The sequence below is a fragment of the Neovison vison genome, chromosome 14, assembly GCF_020171115.1.
Source record: "Neovison vison isolate M4711 chromosome 14, ASM_NN_V1, whole genome shotgun sequence".
Lineage (NCBI taxonomy): Eukaryota > Metazoa > Chordata > Mammalia > Carnivora > Mustelidae > Neogale > Neogale vison.
Window position 1 is genome coordinate 15472022 of NC_058104.1, and position 20603 is coordinate 15492624.

The 20603-nt window shown below is 49.7% G+C and overlaps 1 protein-coding gene across 2 annotated transcripts in view; it reads left to right on the forward strand.

The window, feature by feature from the left end:
- The window catches only part of GALNT17 (polypeptide N-acetylgalactosaminyltransferase 17), a 418110-nt gene extending 397840 nt beyond the window's left edge, over positions 1–20270 (forward strand). For both annotated transcript variants that reach the window (XM_044233871.1, XM_044233872.1), the window contains 2 exons: positions 17895–18062; positions 18708–20270. In XM_044233871.1, coding sequence (XP_044089806.1) covers positions 17895–18062; positions 18708–18836 — 297 coding nt within the window. In that variant the 3' untranslated portion in view covers positions 18837–20270. The remainder of the gene's footprint in view (positions 1–17894; positions 18063–18707) is intronic.
- The last annotated feature ends 333 nt before the right edge of the window (positions 20271–20603 follow it).

Genomic DNA, 20603 nt, shown 5'->3' on the forward strand with positions numbered 1-20603 from the left:
CCAGAGACCGGCCCCTGCCCTGGGGAAGAAGCAGACCTGGGAATCCCTTTCCATTCCTGGAGCGCACGAGGTCAGAGCAGGGGAGCTGGAGACCTCGAGGGAGAACAGGGTTGGGGGAGCGACGGCAGGTACCTTTACATCAGGGAGACCTACAGAGACCGAAGAGAAGGGACAAGAAGCAGGAGAGGACACACGGGTGTGGTTTGCCATGCCTGAAGTGGGGCACCACGGAGGCTCGTCCCGCTCACGCCCAGCACCCAGCACCCCTACGGTGTTCAAAAAGCTTCTGGGTTTATTATTTCCAGATTGTTATCTCCTGCCTTCCAGGCCCCGCCTCCGTCCAGCCTCAGTGCCCGATTTCCGAAGGGGGATTCAGAATAACACGCATGCGCATTTGATCTTGCTTAAGGTGGGCCCCAGTTTAAGGAGGAATGACCTCTCCCGGCAGAATGGGGTGAGGGACTGTTCTCTCCAGAAAATCAGAATCGTAGTCATAAATTGTTCCCCAGTAGAGGTGCTTAGCTGAAAGTTTTATGTCTTCTTAGAAGTTCAGTGGATTGTTTTCTCCAGACGCAAAAAGCGAGCCAGGCAGACTTTATGTTAATGTTGGGCTGGGAATTAGGAACTCAGAGGGAACAGTGGGGCAGTGGCCGTATTATCAGCCGAACCTCTCTACCTTGCCCAGAGCTGTTGCAGTCAAAAAAAGTCACTGCCAGCTAATCTTTCCCTTTTCCACTAAAGATATAACAGCATTATAATGAGTTTGGGGAAAAATTTTTTTAAATCATCCCATAATCCTACCACCCTAGAACAACTATTATCATTTCTGAGGCTTGCTTCCAGACTTTATATTTTTTCAAAGAAGTATTTTGATTTCTTAGGTTGTTTTCAAATCACTAAATTAATAGCATCACCGCTTCTGAAGGACAAGAAGGGGACAGTGGAAACCTGCTGGGGAAAAGGCATTTAGTGCCTCGGCACTACCAGTGCATCTGAGCAAGAGAAGAGCCCCTAGGTTAGCCTCATGCCCTGACCATTGGGGTCAGAGTTTCCTTGTTTGTTTGGCACGGTGGCGTCTGTAGGGAGGTCATTTGCAAAGACGTTGCCTGTTGGACATGGAGAGAGTCTGCGAACATGGCCAATCAGAATTAAGGGCAGGTCCTACAGCGTTTGGGGCCAGTGGAGTTCAGGCCATTGGTCTAGGCCTCAGAAGGCTGGGTTCCCATCCGAGATGGCCAGAGGAAGGCCAAATGTCAGTAGCAGAATGTTCTAGACTGTTCTCACCATCCTGTCTATCTGATGCAGAAGGAAGGGGTTGTGCAAAGTGCCGGGTTTTAGACCCACATGGGGACAACCAAGGATGCCATGGATTCACTGGCATTCGTTCTAGAAAAGTGTGAAGGCCTTCCTCAGACTGCTGTGTGATGGGGCAGTTTCCACAGCAGCCCCTCTCCTGGGAGCGCTGTCCTGCGTGACCTAGATTCCTCCTGAAGAGACCGGGGCTGAGTGTAGGCGATGGGGCCTGCTTTCACGGGACTCCGTCAATCATCTTGACTGCCTGATCCTGCTCCCAAAAGATGAAACCTGGGTTCATGTCTGCATTGCCTGCAGGGCCTGAATCTGGGGCCCCTTTATGGAAATCTGAATGTCAACCAACCAGAGATGAAAGGTGAATCCCGAGAAGCTTTGCAGAAAGCTTCTGTACATAAGGACGTGGGTTCTCGTCGGCTTGGGCTGCATGGCCCACACATACATAGTTGGTTTGGCCGTGAATAGGACAGGACGAACAGCTGGGCGGACCGGAGCTAACCGGAGCCGTGCATGGCTAAGTGAAGGTGTCTGGTCCCTGCATCTTAGTGAGACTGGAAATCAGGAAAGGACACTTCACACGCATCCTGGACCAGAGTTAATTCTTCTAAGATGATGCCAAGAGGTACCATTCTGTGTGTGGCTGACTCGTAAGGGAAACACGGCTCCCTCGCTTACTAGCTATGACCTTGAGCAACACAGGGTAGTGTCCCATACTTCAGTTCCCTTCTCTTTCTTGTAAACACAATGAGAGTGTGCACCTCGTAGAGATAGTGTGTCAGTCAAACAAGCTCATCCGTACAAAGCCCAGGGACGAAGTCTGTGGTGCCTATCACATAGAAATGACGTCCGCGGTGCTGACTGTGGGACCTTGGGAAAGCTTCGGTTTTCCAAGAAAGATTCAGTTAGGTTCTATTTCCAAAAGATTCTGCTACTTGAGGCTATTTAAAAAAAAAAAAATAATGAATAGCAGTGAAAACTTGAACAGTTCTAGCCACTTAGCACCGCAATCCTCATAGAACTTTCCCAGGGGAAGACTGGAGGGAAGACTGGACCAGTGATGCCGTAGGCTCCTTCCAGTTCTGTGGTGCTAGAACACATGAGCTTTTCATCATTCAGCTCGTCCTCCAGCTTGGTTCAGTTCTGTAAGGAAATGTCGCCTGGGAGGCAAATTACTTGGAAAGACAGATGGAACATGGAAGCCCCTACCATCTAGGAATTCATAGTTAATTAAGACATTATTGTATAAAATAGCATGGTGATTGGTTGAGTGCAACCATGGATTTTTTATTTTTATTTTTTTTACTTATCAAGTAAATTTCTGTAGACATCATCTTAATGACGAATATTATGCAATGTGTGATGCATTTTCCCTCTGATTTATCTAATCTTCAGACCAGCCCAATAAAACAAATACAGATACGGTTTTTCTGCTGGGAAAACCACCGTATTTCAGAATATGTAATATGCCGAGGTCTTACGCTGTTCTTTCATTCTTATATTTCTTTTTTAATTGCCTCCTTTACCAAAATATCTGAATCTGAGACCTCTTCTCCTGGAATTCCACACTATCTTGTAGACAAAATTTCATTGTTTCTTGCATAGTTTCTGCAAGGCCTTCTATCATTCCCATTTTTAAAATGGGGAAACTGAGTCTCCAGGACTAAAGAGGCAGGAACACAGAGCATGAGGTGGAGAGTGACCAAAGATGAGGCCAGACCAGTGGGCAGGAGGCGGAGAATGTGCAGCCCTGTAGGACTCTAGGAGACCGGGCTTTAGGCCAGCCCCCACAGGAAGCCACCAAAATATTGAAAGCCTTTTAGAATAGGAGGTTGGGGTATAGTCTGACTTACATTTAGGAAGCAAGCACTTGGGACTGCAGTGTGAGGGACCGACGGGAGGGGTCTGCAGCTAGAGGCATGAACTTCAGTTCTGACACGGGTGGGATTGTCTTGTCTAAAGTCAGTCTCCGGAGCTTGAGTAGTGACCGTGGGGATAGCAAGAAGTAGACAAAATTAAAATGTGATTAGGGATGGAATTAGACCCATACTTGACACGATACAGAGGCTTAAATTCCAAATGAATTAAAAATCTAAATGTAAAATATGGAACTGTACAAATGCTAGGAAAATAATGGTGAATTCCTCTCTAACTGTGATCTAGGGGAGGGCTTTTAACTAAAATCCCAAATCCAGAGACTATAATAGATTGATGCATTTGACTACATTAAAACTTTTTTAAACTTGCGTGGTGATATAACACCATAAACGCAAAGACACCTGATAACCAAGGAGAAAATATCTGTAGCATATGCCACAAGGAATAATTTTCCCATTGTATGAAAGATGCTTAAAAATTGAGGAACAAAGGACTAAAAATCTGTTAGAAAAATAGGAAAAAGGCACAAGCAAACAAGTTGCCTCCCACCAAAAAACGTGTGTATGTATATATATATATGCATATATATATTTAGAACATACGTATGTTCTAAATATATATATGCATACACACACACACACACATTTTTTGTTCTAAATATATTTAAAAATGTTTAAATTCATTCGTAATTGGAGAAATTCAAAGCAAAATAATACTGAGAAGCCATTTTCCCCACCTATCGTATTTGCAAAAATTAAGAAAATTGACAACATACTCTGTTATCACGGTTCTGAAATAACCAGTCTTCCAGATTGCTGGTAGAAATGCAAATCGGTACCATTTTTTAGAGGCCGGTTTGGCAATACTTAACAAAGCTACCGTACGTTTACTTCCTGACCCAGCGACCCACTTCCAGAAGCCGACTCTGATTCCAACAGTTGACAGTAGTGCGCGTTATTGGCAACCGCACAGCGGTAGAAACCGTCGAGTGCGCGTCGCCGGGACAGTGGCTCGGAGAGCGGTGCGGGAGGTGCCGCACGAGGTGGCCCTGGCCATCTCTGCTGACCCGTGCAGAGTGAGCTTCACGTACCGTTGGGCGAAAAAGGCAAAGTGCAAAGGAGGATGCGTAGTGTGTTGACCTTTATTTAAGACAGATGGCCACTTAAAAATAAATACCTGTCCCTGCGCATCTCCACGAGAGAGCCAGGAGGATAAATCAGAGACTGATAAGCTGGGTCACCTGCCGGAAGTGCGTGGGGATGGGACAGATGAGCGTGGAAGTGGGGGCGGGTAAAAGGAGGAAGAGGGGACTGTCTCTCAGGGAACCTTCATATCAGGTTCTGACTCTTAGAACCACGGTGATCTTTCAGATGTCTAGAAAGAAAATAAATTCAACTAGAATGTGGGGAAAGGACCCACAGTGGGGTGCAAGCAGTAAAGGAAAATGACGTAACTCGACAAATACAACCACCCTGATGGTGGGGAAGAGGAGCGCCAACCTAAGTAACTTTGGGACAGTTTGGACAATTTTGACTGGATTCCACAAAAAAAGAACCACTGCCAATAATGCATTCTAACAAGTTAGCTTGTCTTCCCCATCAGTCTGGGTTAACTGCTGTGGACATGCCAGGACTGAACAAGCAGGTGTAGGATAGGGGTGTGGGGAACCCCAGGCCCTGCTGTTGGAGAAGGAGGCTGGGAATAAGCGAGGAGGCGTGGCCAGAATGAGCGGATGCTGGATTGCAATGTGGGGGGTCGGGATGAGTTTATTTTACATGCATATATACAAATATAAATACATATGTAAATGTGTGCATAAATAGAGACGTGGAAATAAATTTGTAGAAAGGTAGAAAGAAAAACAAATGCGTGCATGGGCGGGTGTGCATACACGGACTTCCTAGCTCTGGAACAGCCCGGGAGCAATAAAACGCAGGAGCGCTGAACACCTCCGGTCCCCAGCTTTGCAGTGATCCCAGCAAGGGAGCAGGAGGTGAACAGAGGTTAAGCCTGGAAGACCTTGTGGTGTCAGAATAAAAGGAAGTTCTTTAAAAAAAGACTGTGTCTTCTCAGTAGAACACAGGAGCCACCCTGAAGGAGTTCCCAGTGTCCAAAGCTAGAACTGCCCGAGCAACAGAATAGTGAGAATATTGGATTGTCACTCACGTAACTTTTTTTTTTAAATCCATGAGTCTATACCGATATAAACAAGTAAATGGAGAGCGGGGGCCCACTCTTCCTTCAGTAGAAGTCCACTCAGTAAACGTAGAAGGCCCGTGGGACATGAAAATCACGCCCAGGGGGGCGGCCCATAATACTTGCTGACGTCCAGAGCTAGCAACGGGTGCTAAAATCAGTGATCAAAAGTAAGATGTTTTCGTAGTTTCCAGGCATCTCCCTCGATCAAGGGAAAAACTGTGACATCATGGCTGAGAAGCCCAAAGGACACTGCCTTAACCAAGTGTTCAAGGTTGTCGTCACCAGTAATGAGCCGTCACGCACTCCTGATCTGATGCCCCAGGAAGGGCACAGCGTCACCTCTGTGGTTTTTACTAGACCTTTAATCCTAATCATGAGAAAACGTCAGACAAACTCAAACTGAGGGACGTTCTACAAGATAATTGCCCCGTACTCTTCAAAAGGGTCGAGGTCATTAGAAACAAGGGAAGACTGAGGGCCTGTCCCAGATAGGAGGAGATCCAGGAGACGTGACCACAGAACGCAGTGTGGGAACCTGGGAGAGAAAGCGTGCTGGAGAAGCTACGGGATTCCTGTGAGGTCTCCAGATTAGTTAATAGGATTGGACCAAGGTTAACTCCCTGGATTAGGTAATTATGGTACAATTATGTAATAGATTAACTCTAGGATAAGCTGAATTCCAGGCCTACGGGAACTCACTGTTTTATATTTGCAACTCTTTGTAAGTCTGAAATGGCTCTGACATTACAAATATTTTTTTAATGTTTTTAGAGGGCTGGTTCGCTGGAGTTGTTGGTGGAGAGGTCAAGGGAAGGGACGAGGACGGTGGAGTGATACTCCAGTCCCTGCCTAAACCCGTAGACGGCGCCGCCGCCGCTGAGATTGGACGTGAAGGTTTGGGAGAGGATGCCTTGAGTTCTGTCTGGGGCACTGTGAGTTCAGGCGGAGGGACGGGCCTTGGGAGTCCCCACAGTGATGTCCTCCAGGCACTTTCCAACCAGGTGCTGAGGACAGAGCGGCAGAGGCAGATGGGGCTTCGGGGTATGTGCCGAGGGAGAGAACAGTGACCCCAGGACGGACCCTAGTGTGGCTCTGCCCTTCGTGCTGCCCAGGGGTCCCGCGGGCTAGACCACGCTGCGCGCTCGATACGGTTACAGACGTGGGGAGAGGGTTCTCGGTGGAGGCGGAGAGGAAGCCACATGGGAGCGGGCGCCGGGGGAGAAGGGAGGTGAGGAGGTGCCGCCGTGGTGGGGAGAACTCTCTGGAAGGCGAGACCAGGTGGAAAGGCAGAGAAGGGTGAGCTGGAGGCACCCTTGGAGCAGAGTGAAGGGAGTGAGAGAGGGCTACTTGCATTTCTAAGATATTAGAGGAAAATGTGAAGAAGAAAGCAGACTTTCTGCCGTCTCCCTTCAAGCATGGCTGCGGCAACACTGAATTTCCTCAGGTCAAATTATGGTAAACAGAAGCAGAAATTTGGACTTTGTTTTTTCAGAGAGAAATCTGTGCATTCGCCCCAAACAGAAATCGACTGACCTGCCAGCCTGGGTTTCCCCTCCGGAGAACCACAATTTCTAGCTCACCTGCCAGGGCTGGCAATGCTGAGGGCCCTAAATTCTAGCGAACGGTGTTCTTCAAGGAATCTCGGGGAAGGGCTCTCTTCGACTGGGGGGGCTGTACCCCGTGGGGGGCCACTGACGAGCGTTTGATGTGGAATGAAAAGTGCACAAAGGGGGTCCTAGCTGCTGGCAGGGAAAGCACTGGATGCTTTGACTGGACCCGTGTGGTGGCTGTGGGGTGAGTCCACGCTGGACACAGCCTGGCACGAGCTTCAAGGTACGCCTGTGGGCTCAGGTTGGGGGTGGGGATGGGCAGCAGGACAGCGACCAGGCTGGCTGGAGAGGTGCACAAAAGGAGGGAGACGCCACTGCACCAGGAGTTTGGGCTTCTAGAATCAACAGAAGAAACTTTAGTCTCTCCAGCGTGAAGGTAAAAAGAGGAAGTTCCCTGACTTTTGTAGGGCCGTTATCCCGGGATAAATTACATGACATGAAGGACCAGACCCAGAACAAGGCTTGGAGTGGATCTAATGATCTTCGGTTGTGCGAGAAACCCAGACTGCCTCTCAGAGGTTGGCATCACTTCAGAAGACCTTCCCGTCTACGCTCATGCGTGAACATCAACACCGCACTCACCTCTGACTCCCTGCCAAGGCGCTAAGTTCCCGTGCGGTTGAGGTTCATCGAGGCTGGCTTCCCGCCGATGGTGGGCCTGGGGTCCGTCTGGGAACATGCCAGGAGCAGAGAACAGGCAGAGCTCGTCAACCTCCGCTGCAGAAGCATGAAGGAAGGACCGCACGTCCAAGATGGGGGGCCAAGAGAACTCAGGACCCTGGGGGCATCAGCGGGACACAGGAGTGGCTTTAGAGATGTGAAGCGGAGTCCCAGGAGCCCCACCGAAGGTCCGGTTCCCCCAGGCATCTGGCGCACTCCAGGCAAGGGCACGTAAGAGCCGGACCAAACCAGAGAAGTGAAGTGGAGTGGGGGGAAGGAAAGGGCAGGAGCATCACAGGGGCCAGAGCCAGGCTCCCCTGGATCAGGAGGCCAGCTCAAGGTCGCCGACAGACCCAGCCCAAGAGAACCCCATGGGCCAGGCAGCCACCGGTAGGGACTCAGCAACACTCCAGCAGTGTTGCTGGAGCACTTGAGGCAACCCTTGGACCAAGGGCTCTGGCACAGAACAGGGAGCCCGGAGTGGCTGGGTACAGGGAAGGAGATGGGGCCAGGAAATGCCACAGGAGGCACATGGGAGCCCCAGTGGGAAGAAAAGAAGTCTGGTGAATTAGAAACACCGGCCGAGTTCTCAACTTGAGCATGAGGTCGGGGAAAAGAAGAGTAACAAATACACGGGCCTTCCTATGTGCCGTGTCCCCTTCTCACTTACCGAATTCCATAACTACCCTAGGATGTAAATTTAAAATTATCCCCAGTTTGAAAAATGAAGACTCAGAGTCCCATAGGGCTTAAGCAACTGGCCCAGGGTTATAAAACTATTAAGTGGCAGAGCTTGGATTTCTTAAACAGGCTCCAGAGTGCAAGTCTTTAACCGTGCGATAGACTGTCCCTTTGATGACACAGCACCGAGCCAGGAACAGTGTTTCAATGGGCAAAAATGAGAAGGTGAGACAGATTTAATTAAGATCTTGCTAAAAAGGGAGCCAAGCTTTTGCCAGCATTTCCACGCTGTACCCGATACAGTCCTACCTTCCTGTTTCACATGTGGAGACAAGAAGGAAATAAATCTCTTCATGGAAAAATAGAATCTTTGCTTCTCTAACCAGTTAGCAGTCAGGGTGAGCTTTGGAAGCAGGCTTGGGAATTTGCTCCGGATCCCTGGGAACTGGAGCGGGCTCTCCGGCTCACCACCCCCTCTCCCACGGGACTCTTCTGGCCTCATCCTGGTGTCGCCTCCGCTCCTAGGGCCGCTCTCCAGGAGCTGTCAGCTCTCTCCACAGAGTTCTGGGGCCCAGACCCTGCCACCCGCCCCCACCTCCACTGGCAATGCCCTGAATCCATCCACTTTTCGACAGTCTGTGCAGGTAAATCAACCCAAGGTTTTGTGGCGTAAATAAGTTTCCCCACTAATTTTCAGTAGCACTGCATTTTCTGGAAATACAATATTTTTATCCAGCAAGATGAGTCATAATGGGGGAAGGGAGGAGACTGAGGAGGGAGGCCCTGGGAACTGGCTAGTCCCCTAGGAACTGGCTCTCTGCAAAAAAACGTATCTGATTCCATAGCCTGCCTTCTAAGCTTCCAGATATATTTTAAAATCAAATTTACTGAAGTACAAGGTCAGTACAGCAAACAGCGTCTGCTCAAGGGTACAATATGATGAATTTTGACAGGGTACATACTTGCAGATCTCCCTCCCCAATCCAAACATACATTTCCATTTCCCCCAAAGATTTCTCCTGCCCCAGGCAGCCCCTTTCTCCACTTCCAGCTCCGTCACAGCCACCATGTGTCCACTTGGAGATGCAGTTGGAGACATTTCCTGTATCGCTTGGGATCAGGCATGCTCTGAGAAAGTCTATTTGTTTTTAAGAATATACATATGCATGTGTAATCACCAGAAATCACTCCTTCAGCCAAGCAGCAAACAAATAAATTCACCCCAAAGCAAGGTTCCAATCAATGGAACCTCATCTCTCCGTGTCCTGAGTAAAAGCAGGTTAAAACGCATTTTCTCATTTAGCAATGGTTTTCTACACTGACTAAGCCTGATTCCAAAAAGAGTTGAGAAAGACCCTTAATCTGAAAGCAATTGCAAGCCATGTTTTTATTGACAATTCGATGGGTTTTTCTGTGTCCCAGAGTCATTCCACAATCATTTGGCTGTTTTTTGTTTATTTGGCTATAACCTGCATAGTTTAGTTTTCCCTCAAGGCTGTTAAATGTGGGTTAATAGTTGTGTGTGCCTCTTAGATCATTTCAAATAGAAAATTCTTCTTTTCTGCTAAATGAGAATTAATCATATTTGAGCTCAGAGCTTTTTTTTTTTCCCCCTAATGCATTAGGGTTGTGGATAATGACATTCATTTCTCCTCTTGGGCCTAGCAGCCAAACCTAGAATAATCCCATTCCATTCAAAAGGCATTTATAGAGTATTTGCTTTTTGCAAGATACTTTCTCACTCCCTACGCTATATAAAAATATCCTGAAACAGCAGCAATGACAACAACAACAAAACCTTCCACAAGGAGAGTCACAGAATACATAAGTGTGTACGTTGAAAGAGACCACCTCTGGAAGGGGGGTCTTTGTGTAACCGCGGGAGACAGGGTAAGAGTCAGTGGAGATATATTCTACACAGTCTTCCTGCTGGCTGTTTTCAAGAGACCTCAAGGCATTTTTCAGAAACCAAGAGTGTAAGCTGGAGACCTAGAGTCGAAGATCATGACCAAAAAAAAAATTAAAAAGTTTATTCTTAAATCAGGAGGTACAAGAGCAATTGAAGGTTGAAGCCGGGAATGATGTGATTTGAACCTGCAGGATTAGGAAGGTGGATGGAAAGTAGGAAGGCCTGGAGGTGAGGACGAGTTACAAATCTCCTGCAGCAGCTCACCTGGAAGATTGGGAGGAAATATGTGTGAGGGGCATAGGGAAGCAGGAACCAGAAGACTTGCAACTTTATGGGTGGGGAAGAGGAAAGGGGGAAGGTGGCCAAGTTTGTAAACCTTGAGCCTCGGAAGAGATCAGGAGTATGGGTGTATAACAAGGAACTGGTATTCAATTGGCCGCAACTGGAAAAGTGAGGGTCGACAAGTTTCAAGCAGTTTTCCGCTCAGAGGAGGGAGCTTCTGACAGTAGAGCAGATTAGATACTTTGAAGGGTCTTCTGTCTGTGGCATAACTAGATTCTCGGTCAACTACAACTAATACCGTTTTAAACCCCTGCTAGATGCACAAGAAGAAACTGTATCTGTTAGCTTCTGCTGCATAACAAATCACCCCCAAGACATTTTCAGATAAACAGAATATGGGAGGGTTTAGCATGACAGATAACCACCAAGGGAACTTCTAAAGAATGTACTACAAGAAGAAGGAAAATAACCCCAGAAGACTATCTTGAGGAAAGAATGAATTATAAACAAAGAAATTTATAAATGTGTAAGTAAATCCAAAGAAATGTTTCTTACATAATAAGAATAACATCTAGTTTGGCGCAGCAAAATATAACCAAAGGCTGAACAGTAAAAAGGAGGTGACTGGATTTAGTGTCCTAATGTCCTTGAATTTTATTGATGGAGGCAGACATTAGGATACTGAATAATCTGCTAAGTTGTTAATTGTTGAATTTTGAAAGTAGCCAGTAAAATAATAGAAATGAAGTAGAATTTCCAAATCTGTAGAGGAGAACTATGAAACATTCCAGAAAACAAAAACAAAAACAAAAAACCAAACTGAACCAATCCAAACTAAGGCCAATAAAGGAGAAAAAGGAAACTGAGAAGACTGGGCACATAGACAGTACCAAGAAGGAAAATAGAAATAAGTCCATTTAGATCATGAAGTGCAATAAAAACAAATGGATCGGGGGGCGCCTGGGTGGCTCAGTGGATTAAGCCGCTGCCTTCGGCTCAGGTCATGATCTCAGTGTCCTGGGATCGAGCCCCGCATCGGGCTCTTTGCTTGGCGGGAGCCTGCTTCTCTCTCTCTCTCTCTGCCTGCCTCTCTGCGTGCTTGTGATCTCTCTCTCTCTGTCAAATAAATAAATAAAATCTTTAAAAAAAAAAAACAAAAAAAAAAAAACAAATGGATCAAACATTGTGACTAAAAAAACATAGATTGTCACTCTAAGTTTTTTTAAAATCCAGTGGAAGTGAAACCTGAATGAAATTTGCTAATGGGTTGGGAATGTGGCAGGTCAGAGGAAGAGGCAAGTAAAGGATGAAGCCAAAGTGCCTGGCCTGAGCAGCTGGAAGGATGGTGTTATAAAGACCAAGATAGAACCAAAGTTGGATGAGTGTGGAGGGGAGGACTGGGTACCCAGGGCAGGAGGAATTCAGTTTTTATCTGTAACTCTGAAATGGTTACTAGACCTCCAAGTGGTATATCCAGTGGTGAGTTGGGTATACAAATCCGGAATTGAGGAGAGGTTTGGTTTGGAGACAGAAACTTGGCACAGTTAGCCAAGTTAGCATAGAGATGTTACCGGAAGCCCCCAGAATGGCAAGCTTTCCAGGAGAGCGGGTACAGAGAGAAGAGATGGCTTCACCAGCACCCTGCAAAGCATCTGGCCCAAAATCGGTGGCCCATATAAAGACTAAGAAGAAACGATTGAGGTTGATAGAATTAATGGATACTGTTGACCTTGCAGAGAGCAGAGTCAGTGAAAGTGGTGGTAGAAAGCACTAAGGAAGGAGACCGTGGAAAACCAAAGACAAAGCAAGGAGATAATGAGAGCTGTGCCTGGAGATTTCTGGGCACAGAGATCTGGTTATGTTTGTAGCTTGGAAGAAATGAAGAAGAAGGGAGAAATGATGACTTACAGTACCTATGGAATGAGGAGAAGACAATGTTGAAAGAAGTGAAAAATGAAGGGAGACAGATTTTGAGGGGTAGGGAAGGTAACTTCTCTACAACGTGGGAGGCAAGATTCCCCAGGGCAGTGAGCGTCCGGGACACCAAGCTAGGGATTAGGATGAAGGGTGCATTTTAAAAATCTAGACCCTGCTGTGGGTGGGAAGGGTGTTGGTTGGCAGAGTCACAGGAGGCAAGTGAAAAGATGAGAGACTTGGGATGAGGTCCAGGCACTGTCGGAATATTGGTCTGCAGTGGGTATGGGCCACTGGCACCTGGCCCTGACCCTGGGGAAGCAGGAACCAAGGAAACTTGCAGCCCCTCCTGGTCTGAGAGTGACCATGAGGTACCAGGAGGCAGTTCATGGTTTACAGAAATGTCCTAAAGATACTGCTTCCACTACCAGTGGACATTCTGAAAAAGAAACTAAGAAAACAAATACCATTTATAGTAGAATCCAAAAAGAGAAAATACTTGAGAATAAACCTAACTGAAGAAAAATACACTGAAAGCTACAAAAGATTGTTGAAACAAATGAAAGACCTAAATAAAAAAATACATCCAATGTTCCTTGATCAGAAGACTTACTGCTGTTGTGGAAGTCCTGCCTGAATTGATCTGCAGATGCAGTGCAGTACCTATCAAAATTCCAACTGCCTTTTTTTTGCAGAAATGGAAAAGATAATCCTAAAATTCATATGAAAATGCAGGGACAGAGTAGCCAGAGTAACACCAAAAAAGAAGAGTTAGAAGACTCATGTTTCCAGTTCTTAGACCTACTACAAAGCTGTACTAATCAAGACAATGTAGTGCTCTCAGAGGGGTAGGTACATGGGTCAGTGGAATAGAATTCAGATTCCAGAAATAAATCCCACATTTATAGTCAATTAATTTTTTATAAGCAATTTATTTTTAACAAGGATGAGAACACAATTCGACAGGGAAAAAATCTTTTCAACAAACAGTCTTGGGACAACAAATAACCACATGAAAAAGAAAGAACTTGTATGTACACTTTATATCACATATGAAAATTAACTCAAAGTGGATCAAAGATCCAAATGTAAGATCTCAAACTCTAAAATTCTTAGAAGACATAGGGGTAAATCTTTATGACCTTGGATTTGGCAGTGGTTTCTTAGATAATGACATCAAAAGCATAAGTAATCAAAGAAAAAAATCAATAAGTTGAACTTCATCAAAATTAAAAACTTTTGTACTTCAAAACATACTCTCAAGAAAGTGGAAAAAAAAAAAGTGAAAGAACAACCCACAGAATGGGGGAAAATATCTCCACTCAAAATATACCAGAAAAAGGTCTCGCATGCAGAATATGTAAAGAACTCTTACAACTCAGCAGTAAAAAGACAATTTGCCCAATTGAAGAATGGGCAAAAGACCTGACTGGACATTTCTCCAAAGATCCACAAGTGGCCGACAAGACATAAAGAGATGCTCAACATCAGTAGTTATTAAGGAAACGCAAATCAAAACCACAATGAGATACCACTTAACACCCAGTCAATGGCTAGCATGTTCCTAAAAAGAAAGAAAGAGGAGAAAACCACAAGAACAAGAGTTTATGGGGCTGTGGCCGAGTTGGGACGCTGGCCCGTGGCGGGGGCAGCTGCAGACGGTGCAGCTGCTTGGAGAGTTTGGCGACTCCTCCGAAAGTTAGGCACACATTCACCATGTGACCCAGCAACTGGCGGTCCCACTTCTCGATGCAGCACTAAGAGAGCTGAAAGCACAGGTCCCTCGGAAACTTGCGCATGAACCATCACAGCGGCATAACTCGTAATAGCCCCAAAGTGGAAAAAACCCAAAGAGCCATCACTTAGTGGATTCCCAGAACGGTCTAGAGGAAGTGAGGCACTCCCACACCCCCTGGGAGTGAGACGCTGAAGCATAGGGATTATTGACACTGAGGGCTTGAGGGACGGTATGGGGGTGGGGGAAGGAAGACTTGGAGAAGACACCATGGGTTGGAGAGAACTGCATGGAGTCTGGGAAGGCTGAAGCTCGAACCTTGTAGAAGGCCAGTAAGGAGTCAGCTGGAGCAAAGCCTTGAAGGCAGGAAGGCCTGTTGCACCTGCAGAGGCCAGGGAGCAGAGGCCGGTAAGGAAGGGATACCGGGGACGGGGAGCTGGGGAGGGGGACCAGACAGCGGTCCGAAGACACTGCGGAGACTCGCGATCCAGGACCGGCACAAGGACGGGGACGGGGTTGGCACAAGATCCGAGCTCGCACCACCCTCCTGCCTCGTGGGGGAGAGGTAGTGTGACATCTGTTGGTGTAACCTGAGTCCCCCATCCTTTCAGACCACAGCGCCCTTCCCCTGACCTTGCCCCCTTGGCCAGGCCAGCGGGACCCGTGCATGTGTTTTTGGCTTGAGAAAGCGCCTTCCCCCAGAACGGAAGGCCTCCCGACCCTCCCGCACACCCAGACACATGCATAGCTTGGCTTTGCTGGTCCTAGTGGCTGGGGTCTCATCCTTCACTCAGAGACCTCAGAAAGGAGGGCCTCTAACTCCCAGTGGCATTTAGCGTCGCTCTTTAAACATCTGGGTCACAGATATGCTCAGTTAATTAATGTTCTTAGCGCTGTTCATTTGCCTGCTGGATAATAGATTGATTCATAATTTCAATAAGCAGCTGAGTCTGTCTTTCCCCTGAACATAAAGGCAGCTCGCTGTCATTCACCACTTTGCGTTTGGTGAATCTGAGCATATTCAGAGAGACATTGTCTGGGGAGGGGTGAGGAGGGCTGCAGACTTTCTTATCATGTTGCCTCTGACAATCCCTCTGATTTGGAACTAATTTGGGTTTAAAGCACATGTTAACCGCATCTCTCTCAAGGGCACTTAAACTCCCTGTCCCTTGTTTCAGCAGGGAGCAGGTGGGCCCCCCTTCGGGGACCAAAGCAGAGGATTTCTGAGTGGTTTTCATCAGCAGTGAGAACCTCCACAGAAAATTCGGGCCCTGGAGAAGAGGCACTGCCGGACCAGAGCTTCCTTCTGGCTCCGTTCCTGGCCAGAAATGCCCAGGCTCTCGGGAGAAGCCCGGGATTGTGTAGGAAGAGTCCCGTCAGCTGGTCAGCTGCTGGGCCAGGGTCCCTCGGGTCCCAAGGAGGGAGGCCAGGACCCAGCCAGGGGACCAGATGTCCTCAAACCTCAGTTTCTTCATCTTTAAAACAGGAGAGTAATGGAAACGTATCTCAGAGAGTTGTTGTAAAAATTACATTCTTTATTCTCTTTATGATGCTTAGAAATAATGCAGAGTGTCTTTAATACATGCAAGCTGGTGGGGCGCCTGGGTGGCTCAGTGGGTTAAGCCTCTGCCTTCGGCTCAGGTCATGATTTCAGCGTCCTGGGATTGAGCCCTGCATCGAGCTCTATGCTTAGCAGGGAGCCTGCTTCCCCCTGTCTCTCTCTGCCTGCCTCTCTGCCTACTTGCGATCTCTCTTTCTCTGGCAAATAAATAAATAAAAGCTTTTAAAAAAATACATGCAAGGTGGTAATTTTATTTTTTAATTTATTCAGCACCAGCTGTATATTAATAATCTTCTTACCCTGCTACCTCGCAGCATGTAAGAGCAAAAATGAGAGATGTACTTTCCTTTCTCCTCGCCTTCACCAGCCTGCACTGGAGTTATCAGTGGGAACACAGCCCCGTGCTCGTGTTCTCAGAAACTGGTTCCCAGGCAGGTCGCACAGAGAACTCTTCAAAACATGCTTGTGGAGCTTAAGTAAACAGACGTCGTCACATCTTTTAAATGATGTCGCTCCCCACACTTATAACGTGCTCATCCGCAAACATGTTTTGAGCACTTGGTCTGTGATTTTCTCTGAGCGAGGAATGAAATTAATTAGACACAGTCCCTGCCCCTAAAAGAGTGTGGAAGACGGATGAATGTACTTGTTCCAATGCTGGAATACAGAATTTTAGACAACACAGACAGGCAGGAGAGAGTCCGCTAGAGTAGCATAGGTCCTGCTGTGGGAAGGCTTGGGAGGCAGCACCATCTCCGTATCAGTTAGCTCTTACTGCGCGACAACTAGCCCCCCAAAACCTACTGGCATAAAGCAATGTGCATTCACCGTGCATCGTCCAGATGCGCTGGATGGGTCTGTGACCCGAACTGGGCTCGGCTGATTTCAGCCGACTCATCCCTACAGCTCCTGACAGCCAGCCAGTCCGCTGAGGGCTGCCTAGTCTCGGACGACCTCGTCCACTTGTCTGACACGGGGCCAGCAGGACTCCCAGAGCAAGAGGGTAGAAGCACCCCAGGCTAAAGGCTAGTCCATCCTCACTTCTGCTGTACTGCGTGGGTCTAAGTAAGTCACCAGCGCCCACAGGATGGAGAAACCAGCTTCACCTCTTGAAGGACATGGCTTCGAAAGTCGTACTGCCCAGGGTGTATGGAAGGAAGAGGGAAGGCTGTGGCATTTTTTTAAAGAAAGGTTTTATTTGTTTATTTGAGTGGGGTGGGGGTAGCAAGCAGAAGTAGGGGGAGGGGCAGAGGGAGAAGGAGATTCAGAATTTCAAGCAGATGCCATCTAAGTGCAGAGCCTGCCATGGGGCTCAAGCCTGCGACCCTGACATCATGGCCGGAGCCAAAACCAAGAGTCGGACTCTTGACCCACTGGGTCAGCCCCGTGCCCCGGGTGTGGCTGTTTTTGCGATCTCCCACAATCCTCCAGCATCCGTTGGGGTGCGTGGAGCAGAATCAAGCACCCGCGTTGTGTGCTCACGTGGGACCCTTCCGCTTTTCCGTCGTTCTAGATGACGTTGTGTTCCCAGTTCGGGTTTTCACCTGGGGATAGATTTCTGAAAGTGGATTTTTTGGGTCAAAAGAGAAAAAAAATCTAAAGCACACAAAGTATCTATTTTGAAATCCCCTTTTGGAAAGCAAATTTACCCCACTGCCGCCCATTTTATGCCAACCTTGACAAAACGAGAATTTTGTTTCCCAATGTGGTATCACCTTGACATTTTGGTGTATTTATTTTAACGCCTGTTAGGTGCGATGCCTTTTAATATGTCTGTTTCCTTTTCAGCAACCCGCCTCTTTGGGAGTTGACAGCAGGGCAGGATTGATCAATTAATCCCAATTTATAAACAGGTGGAAATGCAGACTCGGAGAGGTTAAGGGACTTATTCGGGGTGGCTCCCGCGGGGAGCAGACCTGAGCTTTAGAAATCTGAAGTCCTGCTCTTTTATTTACTCCTGCTCCCTCATGTTGAAACACTGACGGAGAACATGCTTAGAAAGAAACCCGCCTGGGCCCGGGGATGCAGCACCCAGACTTAGCAAGCCAGGAGGCCCCCTGAGCAGGGCTCCTCTGTGAACCAGGACTGCGGCTGTGGCCGGTGAGCCCTGCAGACCTGAGTCACCGCCCCCTGCCCTCTCCTCCGCTCTCTCCTCAGCTCGCCCGCTACACCAAGGAGGGCTTCCTGCACTTGGGCGCCCTGGGGACCACCACGCTCCTCCCTGACACCCGCTGCCTGGTGGACAACTCCAAGAGTCGGCTGCCCCAGCTCCTCGACTGCGACAAAGTCAAGAGCAGCCTGTACAAGCGCTGGAACTTCGTCCAGGTGAGCGCCCCAGGGAAAGGCCGGCCCCCCAGAGCACCCAGGGGCCGCTGCGGGCCCCGACTTCCCCAAGGTCTCCAGCCCAGGGCCAGCCTCATGAACCCAGGGCACGTCTAGGGGAGTCCGTGGAGGAGGGGGATTGCGTGTGGGACACCCTGCAGCAGCACCAGGCAGGCTGGGAGCCAACTGATCTCGGGGAGGGGAGAGTGCGGTGAGTTTTCTGAAATCCGCCAAGTAGTCAGTAGGATGGGGAAAGTCAGAGCTCAGGTCTCCCCAGAAATCCCAGACACCAGCCACCATGGGGGCTTGACACCAGGTTCAGCCACTCATTCCTGGTGAAGCTGACACCTTTTCTGACTTTGGGGTTTCTGGAGGAGGCTCCAGTGATCCACTTCCCTGTGCAAAGAGTTTTGGTGGGACAGCTCCCTGTGAGAGGCCCTGCGCCGGGCACTGCAGCGGTTAAACCTCTTTCTCTGTCTTTCTCTCCGTCCACGTCTCTCTCTCTGTCTCTCTGTCTCTCTTATTCTCTGTATCTCCATCTTCGTCTGTCTCTGTCTCTCCTTGTCTCTGTCTCTCTGTCTCTCTGTCTCTGTCTTATTCTCTGTCTCTCCATGTCCGTCTGTCTCTGTCTCTCCTTGTCTCACCCAGAATGGTGCCATCATGAACAAGGGCACAGGGCGTTGTCTAGAGGTGGAGAACCGGGGCGTGGCTGGCATTGACCTCATCCTCCGCAGCTGCACGGGACAGAGGTGGACAATTAAAAACACGATCAAGTAGCGGGGAGTGGCAGGGGCCCCCAGAGCCCGGCCCCCGGGACGGGGTCTGCCCGTCTTCTGGACCGGCCGTGCCGGTGGAGAGACAGCAGGAAGCTGGCAGGTGCTCAGCGGGCCTCCCGGGGCTTCTCCAGGGCAGCACAGGGGCCCCAGAGGGAGACGTGGTGTCCCCCCTTTGGCACTCAGCTGCCGTGAGGCCCGCGCTCCCTGGAAGAGCCCCAACCCCTCCTCTGGGAACCTGGGAGCCGCGTCTTCTGCTGCCCGGACGTGGCCCGCGTACTGTGGCACGAAACCCCCACGTCCTCCGCGTCCTCTTCCCAGCCGCCCTCTGGACTGGGACTGGCAGGGCCCCTCCTCCTTCTCATCCCTCTCTTGCAGCAGCTTCTGAACACTGCCCCCAGCCCTCAGTAGAGCAGGGCCCGTGCTCAGCCGCCTCCTGTCTTCCCCTCCTCGGAGGGGACCCCGGGGTCCCAGCACTCCATGTCCCTCGACGTCGCTTCTGCCCAGATGCCCACTTTGAGGCAGCCTCCACCCCAACCTTTCCCCCAGGCGGACGGACCTGGACTTTCCTGGACCCGCCCGCAGATGGCCTGGGAGGAATGAGTGGTCCCACGGTCACCCAGTGGGGCCCTAAGCTCCCGTGTCCCTGGGCCAGCGGCTCTGCTAGGTCTGCAGGGAGCCAGCGACACGGAGAGGCTGAGCACGGAGGGCGGTCGTGGCTGGGAGGGGCCCCCGGGGCTGGCGCCGAGCCAGGGGCAGCTCTGCTCTCCCGGGGACCAGGGAGCCCTGACTCGCCTATAGCTTAAGGACTGAAGCCAGCACAGCGAGGGGCGAGGGGCAGGGGGCGGGCTCGGGACCCCGGGGGTGCTCTGTGTCCGTCGCGTGTCACCCCGCACTCTGCTGGCTGGGGGCGGAGAAGGCAGCCGACTCCTCCCTGAAGAGTAATCATTTCTGCGATTGCCCTCCGGTTGGGGTGCCCTTACACATCGGAGGTAGCGTACGGACACGTGTGCACGCCTGCGAGGGTGTGCCTGTGCGATGCGTGGCGGCGGGGGCTGCGCACGCGTGTGTCTGGGCGTGAGCCGCAGTGTGTGCAGAGCGGGCGTCCGTGCCTGGCCGCGGGCGTGTCGCTTCGGGGCTCGCCTGGATCGGGACGAGGCTGCTGGAAGCCGGTGGGGGTGGGGGTGGGGGTCAGCCACGCCTCTCTGGCCTGGAGGACACCCCCGCCTTGCCCCATGTGGAGCCCAGATGAAGCCTGTCCCTTTTGCCAGTTCCCCGCTGTCCCTCATCCTGTCCCCAGAGGCCAAGCCCTGCCCAGAACCAAATCCTGTAGTCGCCCAGTGGGGTTCACTGTGTCTCCTTTGGTGGCATCTTCTTGGTGATCGCGCCCTGCCCCGTTCCTCCCTTGTGAAATAAACACATGTGAGCACTTCCCAGAGCAGCCTTGTTTGCTTCTTGGCCCTTCCAGAACCCAGGGCTCGGGGGGAGGTCCTGAAACATGGCGGAGGGCTCCTTTGGTTTGAGGGTTTGGTCTTACTGTAAGCAGCAGCCCTCGGAGCAGAGGCAGACACAAAGCTGACCTCCACTTGGACTCAATGTCCCCCCAAAGCGGGACAGAATTTAGCATTTGGCATTCACTTACTGATGCCCTGGGGCACCCAGTGTGGGGGAATCAGGCTGGTGCCTGAAGCTGAAGAGAGGAGGAGGATGACCCGTCTGCATCGCCCTGATCAACCTGCTCCTGATGCCGTGAAGCCCCCAGACCACTCTC